This window comes from Lissotriton helveticus, chromosome 2_1 (genome assembly GCF_964261635.1).
Source record: "Lissotriton helveticus chromosome 2_1, aLisHel1.1, whole genome shotgun sequence".
NCBI classification, from domain to species: domain Eukaryota; kingdom Metazoa; phylum Chordata; class Amphibia; order Caudata; family Salamandridae; genus Lissotriton; species Lissotriton helveticus.
The window spans coordinates 1,023,497,175-1,023,515,418 of record NC_136059.1 but is presented as its reverse complement, the minus strand read 5'-3'; the positions used below and the strand labels follow the sequence as shown (position 1 = coordinate 1,023,515,418).

Below are 18,244 nucleotides of genomic sequence, written 5' to 3'. Positions count from 1 at the left end.
GCGCCATCACGCCCCCAACAATCGCACTGCCAAACGTGCGAATCGCCTTCATGATTCCTTATGTTTCATTTTTCATGTTCATCCATTTACTCCATTTCTGTTTCACATTTGTCATCCTTCTTAATCTGTTTTAATGCGAGCCTGCGCGCAGAGTGTACTTGCTGTTTCCGAGTTTTTTTTGTTGGGGGCGTGATGGCGCCCCACTACAGTGAAGTTCATAACCCTGTTGCCACGAGGGCATGGCAATAAACTCAATCTGCACGCAATCTGGAGAATAAAAAGACAAGCATGAAAAATAAGAAGTAAATAGGTGTGCATCCTGACCCCCACTTACAGCGAAGTATTAAGACTAGACAGCTGGGGGCTTCGTAGGGGATGAAAGGAATTGCACGAGATACTGAATAAATCGGCATATGGAACTACCAGACCCTTCAAATGTTAAATAATAACTAAAATAGGCATTAACAAAAACATAAGGCCCCATTAGGTTGTCGGGTGGATCACCCCAGCCAGCCCGGCAGGGGCGATCCGCCCGCCATCCTTGCTGCAAAGACCCACCGCCATATTACCATGGATGGGGGTCCGCAGCAGACAGAAAGACCGTCCGCCACTTTTCTGCCGGGTCGAAAAAGCGAACGGGCAGAAAAGGGATCAATATGGTGGCGGTGTCTGTTAGACACCGCCAGCCATATTAAGATGTGACGGTAACATGCCTTTCCGTGGCGGCATTGCCGCAATGGAAAGGCATGCGGGGATTTCTTGCGGGCCCGTTGCGGGCCCCCAGGTACTCTGGGGGTAGGGGGTGCACATGGGGGGCACCTATGGTACCCCCCTGCATTTCAATGTATAACGTGGCAGGCACCGCGCGGTGCCTGTCACGTTGTGCATTGAAAAGCACAACATACATTTTTGGCATTGCGGCGGGTGGTGCCAGTGTGGCGGGCGCATCCTAATGGGATGTGTGGGACCGCCGCACCCTTAGCGGGTGGTCCCATTTCCCACTGGTTTGTCCACCCGCCATACTGATGTGCCCCATAGCCTTACTTTGCACTCTATATCCGTCTTGTCCCTGGCACTAGTCTAAGTCTCATTGTATAATGTCTTGTCCCTGGCACCAGTCTAGGCCTCATAATATGAAGCCTTGTCCCTGGCACTAGTCTAGGCCTCATAATATGAAGTCTTGTCCCTGGCACCAGTCGAAGCCTCATAATATGAAGCCTTGTCCCTGGCACTAGTCTAGGCCTCATAATATGAAGTCTTGTCCCTGGCACCAGTCTAGGCCTCATAATATGAAGTCTTGTCCCTGGCACCAGTCTAGGCCTCATAATATGAAGTCTTGTCCCTGGCACCAGTCTAGGCCTCATAATATGAAGTCTTGTCCCTGGCACCAGTCTAGGCCTCATAATATGACGTCTTGTCCCTGGCACCAGTCTAGGCCTCATAATATAATGTGGCAGTTGCTTTGGATGTACAGACAGGTTGGATGCACTCTCTTTCAGCTTGCAGTGTTCTTTAGACTCATTAAACTGCAATCTGCACAGAAACTCTTTGCAATCAACCACACAGATGCAGTTACCACAGGTGCAATCATGTATACCGATGCCCTGCTGTAATCAAAACCAAAACCACAGAAAAATCTATTATTCCCAAATTATTGTGTTGATTTTGGACAAAATTCAAATGAAAGCCTGAGGCACTTACAGTGTCGCACTGGCCTGCCGAGCAGTCTACCACTGCCAGACTGGAATTACTAGTGTGGCCTGTTTTTGGTTCTGTTAAAGGTCACTGTGCCAAAAAGTGGCCCATACTGGCCTTTTCCAGTTAGCCTGTCTGGCAGTGCCTCTCCAACACTGGGCAATTGCGCTTTAAAGAGCTGCTCAAGCTGTATGACCTGTTGTGGGGCATTCCCCTGACCCAATCACTAACAGCAGGAAAATGTGATTTGTATGATATGCTGTGGTAGTCTGCAAGCCCAGCTCACACACAGAAGTTGTCTATGTCATGAGTTTCTCACCGTGTCTCATTTCCCTCTATGGTTTTAACTGTGTCCTCATCTCTTTACCACTTTTTACATTGCTCTGCACTTTTTCAATTCCATGCACGAGTAGCTCATAAAAAACAGTTATTAACTTAGCTGTGTGGGACTTGTATCCCAATTATTATTACTGTATATTAATGCATATTACTGAGTGCTTTTTCTGACTGCCATACTTCCTGGGCTTTTTGCTACGGTGAGAGTGTCAATCAAATCCATTTCATTAAAATCCCCACTACCCTTGTATCCTTGAGTGACCACTCTTGCCTCAGACTCTAATTGGCAGCATCCTTTGGCGCCAATCTCCTCTGCTGCACGCACTAGTTGAGGCACGTGTGCAACAGATGCCAATTTGGACAGCCAGATGAGGTGGGGGCAATGGAGGCTTGCTTATTCGATCTCACCCTGCGATGAGTTTGGAAATGGGTGTGGTGCACCCTCGCTGATTGGCAGACAGCCTGGGGAAACCCATCCAATCAGCGAGGCTGCAGTGAGTCACAGAAGGCAGTGGCCTTACAGCGTTGCAGGGCACAGACCAGGGCTGAAGTCAGGTAAGCCCTGTAAAACTGTGATGTCAGGACATGCGCAGAAGCGCATGTGCCTTTCAAAAGGGACTGCTTTGGCCTGACCCTCGCGCAGAGCCAGGGTTAGAAGCTCCAGAAAGCACAGCGCCTCCTCATTTTGCAAAAACAAGTATGATGTACGGTTCGAGGCATGGGGACGGTGCCCTTTTGCCCTAAATTACCAGCCGTAGGTGTGTTGATCAGTTCGTTTAGGTGCACCTCCCACAGAACATCTACATTAACCCCTAACCCATGGCCTCCATTCGTAAACACGATTTGCAGAGGGAGATTTTTGTGTCACAGACAGAATTTGGCTTGCAAATCATTATTTGGTGCACAAAAGACGTTTTTAATCAGTCCCTCAGTTCTCTAACTCTCTTTGAGAACTTGTATTATAGAGCTGATCCCCCTATCCAGAATTGGCTAATTAAAAAAAAATCCTTAGCCTAAATTGAAAACAAAGTATTGCATGAGAGAGTGAAATGTAGAGTGGGTTCACATTTTTCATAACAGTTACATGAATATATACACATGCATGCTCTCTCACCATCGCATGTATTGCAGGTCGGGTGGCATCTGGCACATGTGTGGGTCACCGTATCCTCATAGTAGTGATCTGGGCATGATCGGTAGCACCGCCCCTCATGTTTCATTAGGAAAGAACCACCGTGGCAGGTGAGGCACTCCGTGGGCTCCGCGCCCAGACATTCTTTGCAGCTAATGTGGCAGCTCTTGCACTGTGCGGTTGAGCTGTCTGCATAATACCTGAAAACAAGAAGAACAGCACAAATTACTGCTTAAACCTATAGGTCTGATAATCTATTAAGGAAGAGACCATGTGTTCTGGTGGGAGGCACTGACAGATGAAGGGTAGGCATTGGCAAGTGCATCTCTTTTGCCAAGGTCAGGGATGGCATTGTTCACAAGGAAACCCATAAACCTATGTGATTATAAGTCAACTATTGTCCCAGATTTACAGTTTACCTGTCCTTCACAGGCATAGGTCTTCTGCATCACTCATGGAGGGAGTGGTTTTGCCGCTCAATGTCAACTGAGATGAAGGAGAACTGGGAGCCCTCTGCTGTCCTTAGTGAAAATTAGTGTATTTTTGTGGCCTGTGAGACCCCCAAGGTCTTATGGTAATATTTTTATATTAAGTGCTTTCTTATTACTACTAAGCACATACACAGGAAGGGCTTGAGAAAAACACAGGGGCCTAAGGAGATCATTCATCTCAAATACATCTATCCTACTTATTAAAAAAAAAATACTCAACTCCGCCCGATGTCATCAATCTTCTGTTTATCCTTGAAGGGCATATGGGTAATCAGTTATGGTGATATCTTAAATGTTTTTTGCAATATTAAAAGCTACATTTCTAATGTATTTATGCATCCAGTTGGAGTGAAAAGATTTTTTCAAGCATTTCATCTAAACTCCTGGGATCAAGATTCTTTGAAGCTCAATTTGAGAAATTTGTTTTTGAAACTAATATTTTAATATTTTTCTATCCAACTCAAGAAGACGTGGTAATAGGTTTGGAAGGAAAAATGTGCTAAAATATCTTTTGAGTGTTTACCAATTATAATTCATTTTATTCCTTAAATGGAATTGATGGGAATGCAAAGGGCTCCATAAAGAGAGCAAATAGGAATGGTGGCAGGGTATATGCTTGAAGAGGCACCCCTGTGGATCATCTGGTTTGGAAAGGAGTCTATTAGTAAACATTCTGGTGGGCGTTAAATCATGTTTGAGTGCAACCAACTTCTTTAAGCTAAGTCTGAAGCCCATGCTATCCAAAATCCTAACCAAAAATCAACAGCCAAATGCCTACTCAATAACATGTGATCTTGTCCAATAGGTTCCCTTGCATATATTAGGAAAACGCTATAGCCCTGCACACACTTAAGGGCTCTTCCTGGGCTGATGCATTAGAATGGATGAACTACTGTCATGGTGTCAGAGACAGACCCAAGATATTAAACACGATGAATAGATTTACTTAGAACTGAAGGCAATTAGGTATGCCTATTTAGGCTTAGATATTGGGACTTTGAAGGTTTTAATCCAGAAAAATAGTTCCTCTTGATAGAAAGATTGATTTAACCGTCCTATTTGTTCCTTGGCAAAATGAGGGTAACCCACATGGTCTGAGATCATTTTGATGTGGAATGTTGAGACTGTTTATTCAACTGCATACATGTTTTTTGCAGAATTGCATGTATTCATTGAGTTTTTTATTTGTTGTTTTGACTTTTTCTTCATGACTGAATTTTCAGAGCATGTATGTATGACTTGCTGTTCTTTATTCTTATAGTGTGCTAGTTGCGACTTTATCTGATTGTTTCTAGAATCACTATTAATCTCACCTGTGTCCAGACAGTCTTACTCTTTATTAGTGGGCTAATTTTGCCCTAATGTTTCTGTGTTTCTGAAACTCCCTCTGTTTACTGCTAGTTTTACAGTATTCTTTCAAGGGTTGTTTAATTCAATGTAGTGTTTCTTTTGTTCTAAACAATTTATTATTGTCAAATTAACACCATTACCTAGCCCCTTATGACATCTTTTAGAGCACCCAATGTTTTTTTATACGGGAGACTAATAACTTTTTTTGCACATATAAATTATTTCATCTACAAGGCAACCCTACTTTTGACAATTGTATCTGTGTCCAAAACGTCAAGCATTTAGGTCACAGGTCGTTCTCATCCAGCTCCAGGTCAAATTGACACCAAACAATGGTCACACAATAAATGGATCCTGTTTCTTGACTCTATATTTATTACAGGCTAAAATATGGTAACGCCCAAGTGCTATTTACGGGCAACGTGAATGTAATGAGTAGCTAACAGTGTATGGGCCTGATTCTCTCCACTTCAAAGCTTGCAATTGTTTTAGACACTTCGCTGGTAGCATTGTATGTGACTGTCGAGCAGTCTAAGGGCCATTTGTATGAACAGATTTTCCCATAGACACAGAATGGGTAAAACCCTTTGATACAGCTGGCCCTAAGTCATCACCATAATCAAATTGCCATCTACCCCTGAGCAAAGCAGCAGTAGGCCGTTAGCAGCTAAAGACATATTAGGGGTCATGTCCATAGGAAGGCAAAGTCATTTTAGTGTGCAAACATGGATTCTACTTTTATCTCAGCCTATGACAAGCATCAGGTTTTACCTAGGAAATTACTGATAGTCAATGTTTGTAAAAAAGATCAACTCTTTCCACAAACTGTTCTTCTCTAAGTAAAGGCACCTATTTGATGGTGGGTGTAGGCATCTTTTAATCTTTTGCGAATCCTAGGCTAGATCACTGCAAAGTTGACTCAGTCTGACATGGCTAAGAAGGAGCATAGGGCTTCAGGGTAGAAACTGCATTTTTTTGTTCCCCAGTTTCATGATTTGGGTCATGAGATCTCTGACAGAAAGCAGCATGTATCATCAGAATGGATTCAAGCCATTTGTTCCTTTCCACAGTCAGTAACCATCTTCTAAGTATGTACTTTACTGAGTGTGACTGGGTACAGCAGACAGTGGATCATTGGGTGCCCAGGTTTGGCAAAGGCCCTGCAGAATTATGTTAAAAAGGACACCCCTGAACCCTGCAGTGGTATAGAGAGGCTGAACATGCATTTGTAGAGATAAAAAAAGCTCTTGCCTCAGCAAAAGCTCTCGAACTCCCTGATTATGCAAAACCATGTACTCTGTATAGTCACGACCCTGATGGATTGCCTTTGGGGTGCTGGTACAAAATTATCGGGATCAGAAAAAGCCCGCCACATAATTCTTATTCCCTTGAGCCTGCAGGGGCAGGGCTTTCTCCATGTCTCTGGTCTGCAGCTGTTGCTGCCCATGTTGTTGAAACATCTGCAAATATTATATTGTATGCCAACCTGATTTTCGCTGTTCCCCATTCTGTTGTTGTGATTCTCCTCACCATCAACAAACAGCATCTTTCCACTGCCAGGTTGATATAAAATTGTGTTGTTGTCCACCTCACACATCACCTTAGTCTGATACCCACCCCTAACCTCGGCCTACCAGTGAGAACAGAGAACCTCTTGATTGTCTTATGCTAACTGAGCATGTAACAAAGCCCTGCATTAATCTTACAAATGCACCCATACCAAATTATGAACTAATAGTTGGATGGATCATGCCTTAGAAATGATGGAGGTGAACTGGCTGCAGGTTACGCTGTGAGTACTGTATATCAAACTGTTGAAAGCCGCCACCTGCCTAACGTGAGATCTGCCCAAGTTGCTGAGCTTGTTGCTATTACCCGGGTCTGCATCCTGGCTGAAAAAGATTGTCAGACAGTTGCAATAAGTCTAACCACTGGCAATCGCTTGTGGTAGCATGCTAACCCACCGTTCTCTTACCCACATGCCACCTCAGATTAAAGCCAGTCTTATGCAAATCAGTCTTGGTCCTGCTTCAATATTCTAGTATACATGTTCTCAAGATGTTACAACAAAGCGATTACTGTAGTTTAGTGAAGTAAACCTGTCTACTCTAATTTACTGTATCACATTCAAGTTTTTCTGGCATTCTTCCTATGAGAAGAGTCCAGCACCTGCTCATTGGTGTCTATTGTAGTTTCACTTTTGCCATTCAATTGCATTGAGAACAAGTGTAGAAATGTAGCACGAAAATTTATGGAAATTAATATTATATGCTCCAACTGACCAGGAGCGAAGCGCTGGTCTGCTGAAATGGTAATATGTGCCTAGAATACTTGCTTACAAGCTATTTGACAATAAACATGTAAGGCTTCTATGAGCTTTCACAAGTGTCTGTTTTCTTTTACAAATATAATTCATTAAAAGTATTCCACCATTTCCACCCCAAGTAAGGTCCTCTCTGAATATCCACTCTTCCAGCGGCTCTATGGTAGCGCTAACAATAGCGGAGACAGGGGGCAACCCTACCTGGCCCCCCTTTGTAATTCAAACATCCTGGGTGAATTAAGTCCCATTAACTCTTACCTTTGCCAGCATGGTGTTGTACAAGACTTTGATTCAGGACAAGAAATGTATTCCAAATCTGGTTCTTCCCAGAACTGAGATCATAAAGCATCCATTCTATTGGGGTAAAAGCTTTATTTGCATCTAACAACACTACCACTATTGGGTCACTAACCCTTTCTAAGTAAGAGACAATATTATGTACTCTTTGTAAGTTGAACCTGGTCTCAATCTATGAGGTGTGAAACCAGACTGAACAGGGTGGCTCAATAAGGAGATTATTGGGAGGATGATATTCGCTATTATTTTAGCTAATACATTTGTGAATATATTTTTTCACTATTTAGCAGATACATGGGACAAGATGATGAACAGTCTCTTATGCCTTAGGCCTTATGATCAAATCTGTTGTTGCTGTAATGAGATCTCTAGTAATATGTTCCCGTCTCTAGAAACAAAGAGTTTGTTCTGCATGGGCTTGCAACCGTGCTCATTAGTATTTTCTAAAACTTTAATGCCAAGTCATTTGTCCTCAGAGTCTTGCTTGGTTGAGTTGTGTGATGGCCAACGCCACTTCATCAAATAGGTTCTCCTTATCCAAATTCACCCTTTGTTCTGTCGTCAGTTACGTCGTCATGAATTCCAACACAAATCCTTTAATGTCTTCTTCAGTACAAATCAAATTGAGATCATAAAATGTGCTAAAATGATTTATATATGCATCTGACACTTCCTGGTTGCCTTTTAACAGGCCTCCCTCTTCTGTCTTGATGGTGTGAATAGGACTGTTGCCCCCCCCCCCCTCTTTCATGCTTAACCATGCCAGCAATTTCCCCGTTTAATTCCCCACCTCATACATCTTTCTTTGAGTACTGAGGTATTATGTACGAGCTGTGTTTGCTAGTAACCTCTTATATGATTCTCGCTTCACCAGCAGTTGCCTACCTCTTCGTTTGTCAGGCATATTGACCTGGAGTCTTTCTAACTCAGAGGATCACATCATCTATTTTCTGGTGTGTCTATTTCTTAAATCTCTGCTGCCCTATTGATTTGAATAACAAATCCCTTTCATGGCAAGTTTGTAGGCCTCCCATAATATCGTTGGACAATTCACTGATAATTCATTATCCTTAAAGTACAGTTCGGATGCCATTTTAAGGTTCATTATGTAGTCTGTTCTATGTGCCTAGCTGACAGTCTCTAACAGGCCAAACTATGTGGGAAATCAATAATACAGTGAGCGGGGAGGGGGAGGGGGCGGTGGGTTATCCGAAATGTCCTGTGCCTAAAAAGTTGCTTCCAGGAATCTGCATGCGTGTGGGTTGGTAATGAATACACAATCATTGCTCAAGTGAAAATTGTGCACTTTGGCTCGTCCACAGAGATTGGATTTGATTTGACCTGGCCATGAATGTTTTTTTATACCCTAGTTGGGAGTCTCTTATTGACTCCAAGAGAGTCATTAAGAGACTCTCTTGGATTTACAGAATTATTTCTTTGCATATGAGTGGTTGCTCGCATGACGGGGTGCAAAACATAGCGTCCATTTACTTACCATTTAATAGGCCCCCTGTGTGCACATGAAGAATTGAAGTTGTATTGCATGTGTGCCTGCACAAACATTAGAAAATATGAGCCTTAAGGTATGGGATAGAGTAGGTAGTAACAGAACATTCTCTAACTTCTGGAGGTTGTAATAAATCGAGAGCAGAATCCACTTGGTGAATCTCCTCCACTACAGGAGGAGTGTGGTGGAGGACATTCAGCGAGCAGATTCTCCTCTAGTTTTAGCATTGCTAAAGAAATTTGAGGAATTTCCAACACAATCCAACTCTAAACCAAGCTCATTACGTTAGTTAACGCAGATGCCACATACCAATTTCATAAACCATATCCTAATTTTAAACCAACTAATTCAGTGAAAGAATAATACATGAAACAGGAATAAGAAACAAAACGTAGAAGCATTACATATCAAAGTAAGAGCATTAGAAAAAATAAAAGAAGGCAATTGCAATAGATAAAACACAAACCTGAGGTTGGTAACTAAGAGATTTCATTACGGCACACAGATATGCATGCCGTCAATAGTAGTGCATATTTTTTAAATAAACAGTTAGGCAGATGCAAGCCCTATAAAAATCAGTCTTGGTTCTGCTACAATAGGAATAGTACAGCACTAACTGCCAGGTCACCAAACCCTGCACAACACCCCAAAAGGCAAAGCAAGAACAACAGAGGTATCCCATAGATGGGTCACATTTTCCTGATCCACAGAAGGTGACAAGCTAACTGTCTGAGTTTGGGAGGATTTTCACATCTTTTCTGTCCCACAAGAAGTGCCATGCAGACAATTCCAAGTGGGGGGGAGGTTGTCACAGTAAGTCTGATTAGCTCAGGTGGGTCCTCAACGACTTTTTGAATAAACTGGAACCATGAACCATTTAGTGCGGGTGAAGCTGCAGGTCTGAGCTTTTAATCTCTCCATCAAACGTAAGAGCTATTTCGATTTTCAACATGCTGAATCTATTTGTGCCATAATATATTTCAGTTGTAGGCATGATAGTTTACCACTACATCCATTTGTGGAAGGGAAATAACATGTATCTGTTGACTCATACGAGGATTAGCATTACATCTGGCTGCCTTAGGTGCAAGATCCAGTGAGTGATTTCTTCCACTTGATATGACAATGGGAAAAATGAAGAACAAGACCCTTCTGGGGCGGAGTTCACCATACCTTGGGTGAGGTATTGGGAAAGAGATTAGTAGAAGATCTCAAGTTTGCATTAATGTAACTGTGGACGTTGACTTAAATCATTATATGTTATCTAGTTTGTTTCTGGCGAAAAGAGGCATTGCAAGGACCCGATGCAGTATGGAACCCTCATCTCTGGACACGTGGCGGAAACGGGTCGACCACTGTAAGACTCTTGAAACTTCAGTATACAAAGCGTTATGCTGCCCAATGAAACACATTACAATTTGGGGTATGGGTGCCATTATAAAGGCCTTCAGCTACATTTGCCCACTGATTCTAACCCGACCAGCATTGCAGAGTAGGCGGCATAGTGAGCGCAAAAGTGGTGTGATGGTAGCAAGCTACTTATCTGCGATAAGCTGCAACTCAATTATTGTCTATATTGAATAAATGCGACTGCCATTTTTTTCCTTATAGATGTCAATGAAAAGTAAAAAAATATATATATAGCTGCAATCCTTCAAGATGATCATTCTACGAAGCATCATATTTCTCTGGAATGTATATTTTGTAAAATACCCCATATTTATTTATTTTGTTGTTTTGAGTAGGCCCGGACTAAATTGTAATTACTCCGGTATGATTTGCGTAATATCAGAAATTTCGCATTACACTTTTTATGTGAAATTCCGGAAATTGTGCCATTACACTACATAGCATTATAACGCATTGGTCATGCAAAGTTTTACCACGAGCACACGGGAATAACGCAAACATCAAGAACACGAGGAGCTGCTGCTCGAATGACTTGTGTTTTTGCATTATTTTATACTGCAAAATGTATCTTCCCGTGAAGAACTGATGTGAGGACGCATTTTGTGCTAAAATTATCACTAAATGAAGGATTTCATTTTGAATAATTGGTTGTAATTTTGTGGAATTTTCACAACACATTAATCGGATAACTGCTATACCCTGCTCATCAATAACTTGGATAATGGCAGTATTTGTTGGAGACATCAGTGTCGATGAACCGAGCAATACATTGGAGGAAACAGGCTTCGTGGATAACAATAGCAAATGTTGCACGTTTACAGTGCTTAATTTGTAAAAAAAAAAAAAAGCAAGGTCTCTTGTCAGGAGGCCACTGAAGCATGCACCAAACATTGCTCCTGCCATGCTACCAATGATACTAACAACACAACTACTGACCCTCACCCTCCCAAAAGTGTGACAAGTCAGACTATTTCAGGCCCCCAAAGCTATAAGAATGGCTTGAGCGTCAGGAACTAGCAATATTTAATATATACATTAAATTAATAATTACCTGTTGTGGTCACCTTTATATTGGCCACCTAGTGGCAGCTTTTCACAAGCGCCAGTGTTGATAATTAAGTGCTGGAGTCAAGCACCGGAAAGCACTGGCTCAAATTAAGCACTGCGTGTTTACCAAGTCCACTGCCATGGAAGCGGTTGCCTTACCCCTTCATGCAGGTCTGTGAACAGCTGTGTCCGTGTGAGTACCAGCCGGGGCCGCAGGTGAGGCACTCGGAGCTCTGCTTCCCTGAGCACGTGGCGCAGGTTCGGTGGCAGGACGAGCAGCGCCCCCCATCGCTTTCTTTGAAGTAACCAGCCGGACATGATTCTGAACACGTTCCATCTGTCAGGCCATCACAAAAGAGAGGCATTAACAGTGAGAAATGAAATGAAATTATTTATTTTCTAGTTCTAATCATAGTGATCAGTCCAAATATCTTAAAGATCACAGGGGCGAGCAGGATGCCACCAAGAACCAATGGGCGAGTTTCAACACACAGAGGTTTACTGTGGACTCAATGCAAACCTCTAAATAACTAGATTATGAGTCAATAATCCAATGTAATGCCTACAAAAGAAAGACAGCAGCTAAATACTACATAAGCAATTCAAAGAGTTATTCCAATTTAGAATTAATAGTCATCAATAGAATTCAACATGGTGCTGGAAAAGTGACCACACTGCAGCAGAAATGGAAAGGTGAAATGTGCATATAGGATAATAAAGCTACTCGGGATTTAAAGATGGATAAGAAAGAATATGGCCCAGGAATCCTACTATATATAAGTCACATATAAATAGTGACTACTTTTTGGAAGCTGTCCTTTCCTGAATGCCAACAGCTACATATACAGATGTAATTTTGCATATTAGCAAATTCACTGATGAGGGCAAAATCACTTTTATGTGAATATGTCAATGGCAATGTTAATGTAGATGTTATTGTTTGGTTAATAAAAACCATAATTTACATACAAAATGGTGTTGAGTGACAGCATCCATCCAAATACAAGAGTTGCAAAAACAAACAAAAAAGGCATATTTACTTTGCCATTAAAAATATTTCTAAAACCCAAAGTCTGTTCCGTGATGAAACAGAGAATAAGGTTAGTTTTCATAAAGTCTTTTGAGTTTAAAAACACTGAAACGAAAGGAGGGGTTAAAAGCCAAGTGCTGAGTGGTTAAAGTGCGTGCTGCAGGGTGTTAATGTAGTTTACAGAGAAGGGTACCGAGTAAGGTCTGAGTTCCCTTGGGTTATGGCAGTGCCCCCCCCTGTACCCATGCAGAAAGGGACTAAATGCTTGCGTAGGCTCGTGGCAGAGTACATTGCTTGATACAAATGATGGCTTCACACTGGGCTGCCTCCTGAGAGCAGCAGCTAAGACCGACAAACTATGAAAGCCAACAGTCATGTCCCAGTCCCCCTCCCCCGATAATGGGGGAAACTTGCTTCATACAGTTCACGGACTGGAAACCCCTTGACACTCCGAATTCCCATTTCAAGATGTCTACCTTTAGTGGCCCGTTGATAGTATTTGGGAAAAAATGACAGTCAAAAAGTGCTTCATACAGTAAATAGACTGAGAACCCCATACTATGCTGATATCCCATTTCATGGTTTTTGAATGAAGCAGTCTGTTATGATCAAAGGTGACAGGTTTGGGGTCGACAGTTCAGTACTGAAGTGGAGCTCAGAGTTCCATGATGTATTCACCGCACCTTGATAAGATTTCTTGCACCGGTTTGAGAGGCCTCCAGACAGGTGCAAACCACCTGCATCAAATAAATTGGTTTCAGCAGGGACCTTCTGATGGCGTCAAGAGTGGGACAGCAGCACAGGAGATGCAACCACGATTCACGCTTCACGTTGCATAGTGTGTATCAGTAGCCAGCACGGCTCTGGAGTGGCGGGGAGGGTGTTGGAGGGGGTGATGTAAAAAAACAAAAAGGAAAAAATGTACCCTCTTGCCACTCTCCCGCTACGCACGTTGTCTCAGTGTCTCCTCTCCGAGGCCGCAACAGGAAGCAGCCAGGTAGGCTCCCTCCCCTAAGCCAATCACAACTCTGTAATGCAGCATTGTGATTGGTCTGAGCGCCGTGGATCGGGGCTCAGCCAGGGAATTGGGGCCTGGGCACGTTCTCCACGCAATCTGTAATGGCCTCTGATAGATAGAGTTGGTCCCCTACCAGCTAGGAAGTGTTCAGGGAAGCAAGTTACAGAGGACTTTAAAGAAGTAGTCTCTTGCTGAAATGAAGTTATTCACAGTTGCCTGTTAATTCACTTTTTCCTGGTCGTGAAGGAGATGTTGTCAAGTTTTAGCGCTGGTGCTTCAATTTGAAGATATGAAATTGCTTTTTGTAGTTGCTGGTTTCACTGATTCACTGGGATCTCAAATGTGTCTTTCTTGCAGGCCTTGAGTAAGTTACCTGGCGCTTTCAGGACACAAATGTAATATTTCAAAGTGTCAGACTCACAGGTTAACGTTTGACTTGACAGGTAAAATTCCAGGTAGAGTCTAGATCTGCGAAGGTATCTGGGCAATTTGAATACTTTCTTATAGCCTGAACACTGTGCTTGCTCTAGACTGGGAGCACAGGCCCGGGAAAAGCCTGAGGCCCGTAGTACAGAGTCGGGAGGACGGAAGCCTTCATAACCTTGAGGATTGGTGCAGCAGAGTCGCTCTTTAGTTCTGGAGTGGGGTTGTGTACTACCAGTGGTGAGTGCTTTGTGCTTGGAAGTAAAGATAGTATGGTCCATAATCCAGGACCAGGAAAGTTCCTTGCTCATATGTCAGTATTTATTTTATTTTTTTAATTATTTTTATTGTTGCATCAAGAAGCATATTTATAGAGATAATCATCTGCTGGCATGGCGTCAACATTCCGCCACTGTCAGCTATTTGCGCAACTTTTTGGTTTTACAACTCTCAGCTTGCATGTTATGTTCATAACTTTAACAAAAACAGTCATGACGAAAAGCAGCATACACCCCTCTACTCCCCCCCTCCCACCACAAAGCACAAACATTACATCCTCCTATTCTTGGGCTCGTGCCCACCGCCGTCTGTAGTGTGTCTATTCGGTGTTCTCACTGTCCGCAAGGTTACCTCTGGTAGTCCCGTAGCGATCTCGATCACCCCACCCCTGGGTTTCCTCCCCGTGTTGCCCACACTCCAATCCATGGTATTGCCTCCATTTTGCCCATACTCTCCGGAATTTTCTGGGCAGCCTCTTGCTTTATAAGTTACTCGTTCTGCCGCCATATATAAGTCCAAGCCCCTCCTCCATTCCTCTATGTCAGGCGTTTCCGTCGCCCCCCAGTACTTTGCAATGTCCCTTTTTGCCACCACCAATGCGAGCACCAGAAAGATAAGCAGGGGACGTGGCAGGTCCACCTCGTTTGTCATGCCTAATAGTGCCAATTTAGGGTCTTGCGACAGAGTCACCGCTAGGACCTCCCCTAGCTCTGTGAATATGTGCGACCAATATGTTTGTATCCTGTCGCATGTCCAGATCGTGTGGTAAAAGTCCCCCCGCTGGTGGCGGCATCGAAGGCAGGTCGGATCCTCTATTTTCCCCAATTTAAGGAGTCGTACCCTATCAAAACAGGTTCTGTGGAGCACATTCAGCTGGATGAGGCGCAGTCTCGATTTGATCGCCACCTCCCGGGGATGCATTAGGACTATCTCCCAGTCCAGATCCTCCATTTCTCCCACTTCCGCTTCCCACACGCTCCTCAGCCCTGCCAAGTCGCCTAACATATTATTTGTCAAAGTTTTGTATGTGAGGGATACCGCCTGACCCATAATCTGTTCCTGAAGCAGCCTACCCTCCAATGGTGCATATTGCGGGATCTCCGTGAGCGTGATATTTTGGGCCCTCCATGCATGCCTCAACTGTGTGTATTTGAAGAGTTGTGTGTGGTGCAATCCAAATTCAGTCCTAAGTACCTGGAAGGACTTCAGCTCCCCCTTCAGCGCAGCTTACTGAGTTCTTTCAACCATTGACAGTGCCATAGCGGCGTCTGTCGGGTAGGTTTCTTTTCCCACCCCGTCCGCCTTGTGGCCTTGGTCCAGGCGTTCAGTGTGATTACCGTTGCCGGTAAAAGCGGTGCCCGCACCACGCCTCCGTATAGATAGTACAATGGATTTCTGGTGGACATTTTGAACCTTTCCAACGCATAGGTCCGATGGTCTGCTGGGGCGTGCATCCAGTCATTTATTGGTGTTAGGTGTTCCGCCCAGTAGTAGGCCTCTAGGTTGGGGAGTGAAATCCCTCCACTATATTGATGGTGCTGAAGCGTCGACAGGGCCACTCGCGGCTGCTTCCCCAGCCATAGATAAGTACGAAGGTCCGCGTGAATTTTGGATATCGTCTTGGCCGGGAGTGGGTAGTACTCGTTTTGGAGCGCATATAGGAACTTAGGGAGGACAATCATTTTGTACATTGCCGCCCGGCCCAGTAGGGTGAGCGGCAGTTGCCTCCACCTGGTCATGTCCGCCACCACGCCATCCATTATCCGCTCTATATTTTTACAGAAGGAAAGTTTCCCGTCTAGGGTAATGTAAATGCCCAGGTACTGGAATCCCTCTGAGGTATTGACCAGTTGCTCCGGTAGGTTCCTCATATGTCAGTATTAAGACCTCCCATTTTACTTTGTACTGTTATCCAGCCCTCACATACCTAACCTTGGGCGAGCTCTGTCAAGGTCATCATGTGGCTCATCAGGTCTATAAGTTTAGACATGGCAACTCCATACATTTCTCACAGCCGTTTCTATACCATTGCTCACCCAGACACCAAGGTATTTTACTGAGGATGTGCACTGGGTGAGGGAAATTCTATATACTTTCCTGAGTGGATGGGGTGAGGGGGACTATTAATGTTTTTTCCCAATTAATAGTTATGCCACTGAGGAATATGAATAGAGTGAATTGCCTAATGACAGAGCATAAGCTGATCAGCGGATCTCGAATGAATAAGGTCATGTAGTCAGTTTAAAGTGAAACAATGTGTCGTCTCGACGTGAAACTGAGTCCTGTTTCCGAATGGTGTTGTCGGGGCCCGGCGGTCAAACATTCCATGGCAATGGCAAATAGAATGGGAGACAGAGTTTTCACAGGTTATTGACTTGAAGAGTTGGCTTGCTTAAGACATATTTCATTTGTAGTGAATAGTCTTATGAAGTCACAGAAATTGCTAATTAATTTATTTATTAACTAAATATGTCTCAATTCTCGCACTTGATGGATAGCCTTGCAGTGAAACGTGATGAAATACTCACTCAGGAGGTAGTGTTTGGCTGGGCAGGAGAGGCATTGATGGCTTGTGGGTCCATTACAGCGCGAGCACGTCCAGTGACAGCGCCTGCACGTCTGCTGCTCGTCCAGGTATTCTGTGAGTGAGCAACCCTTGTGCATCACACACAGGCCTTGGCTGTTCTTCACCATGTTTCTCATGCACAGTATACACTCAGTCGAAGAGGAACATGTCAGGCACATCTCATTACAATCTGCAAATGAAGAAAGAACAACATTTTAATAATCTAAATATACGCATCAGGACAAGTACTCTGATGTGTAATGCTGTGTTGGGAAATCTGAAAAGAAAACCATCGTATTGCTCCTAACTTATCAAACGTGGGTCCTCTTTTGGGTGAGGGGAAACAAAAGAATTGCATTTTGTACTGAAGGAAATCTGAAGGATCTAAAATGTCGATGTGCATTTGGAATTCAGAAACCGCTGCACAATTACATCTGGGCCTGTATTAGGCATAGTGCCCTGGAAGTGCAACAGGTGCATGCGCTGCAGGAACTATTAAAAACAGCAGAGGCCGCAGATGGTTGTGTGGCCACTTTTGTAATACTGATAGCGCTGGCGCACAAGTAGCATCAACTATATCTTGAGAGTGCGTTCCCTCATTTGCATGGGACGTGGGCATGCACAATTAAGTGAATCACTATGCCTTTGCCCCCGTGTCCTCTTATGGATGGAGGCACTGAGGCCACTCAGCGTGCATCATAAATAGGTGGCGCATTGTTGGTACATGCTTGAGAGCAACCCTCTGGAGGGGGTAAAGGGACCCCAAGGACCCTCAGATATTTCCCTACAGGTGGGAGCAGACACTCATTGCACCCACCTTCAGAGGGATCTCTGTCTCCTCTTTAACCCCTACCCTGCTGGTGACAGAACCACTCCGTCATCAGCTGCGGTCGCGCTGTGCTGATGACGGAGCGGTTCTGTCACGGCCCGCTCGGAGCACCTGCGCGGCGCGGATTCCGCGCCTGCGCTGAGCGTTCCATTGAGCGGGCGGGGCCGTGACGAAACCGCTCCGTCATGAGCACAGCTCAACCGCGGCTGGTGACGGAGCGGTTCCGTCACCAGCATGTGGCCGCGGCGCGACCGCCCCGCCCCCTTAGCACTGCGGCGGAATAGCCGCCGCAGTGAAGGGGTTAAAGTGCTGGCAGTTGCCACCTGCACTAGGGAACACAGAACGGCTTGTAAGCAGCTGCTCTTTTACTGACTGTGTTGCCCCCATGCAACAATCATGGTAATAGGGCACACTGTCCCAGTCTGTGCCAGGCGTACCCTTTGAAAGGAGTGCCGGGTGCAGACCGGGACAGTGCACCCCTTCTGTAATTTGGGCCCTGGCTGAAGTTAAG

The 18,244-nt window shown here is 44.3% G+C and overlaps 1 protein-coding gene across 1 annotated transcript in view; it reads right to left on the bottom strand.

The window, feature by feature from the left end:
• PCSK5 (proprotein convertase subtilisin/kexin type 5) overlaps positions 1–18,244 on the bottom strand; it is a 1,700,773-nt gene that overhangs the window by 19,379 nt on the left and 1,663,150 nt on the right. The window contains exons 32-34 of the mRNA XM_078675787.1: positions 16,867–17,094; positions 11,748–11,925; positions 3,146–3,363 (exon numbers count right to left, since the gene is read on the bottom strand). Of these exons, the coding sequence (XP_078531913.1) occupies positions 3,146–3,363; positions 11,748–11,925; positions 16,867–17,094 (624 nt within the window). The remainder of the gene's footprint in view (positions 1–3,145; positions 3,364–11,747; positions 11,926–16,866; positions 17,095–18,244) is intronic.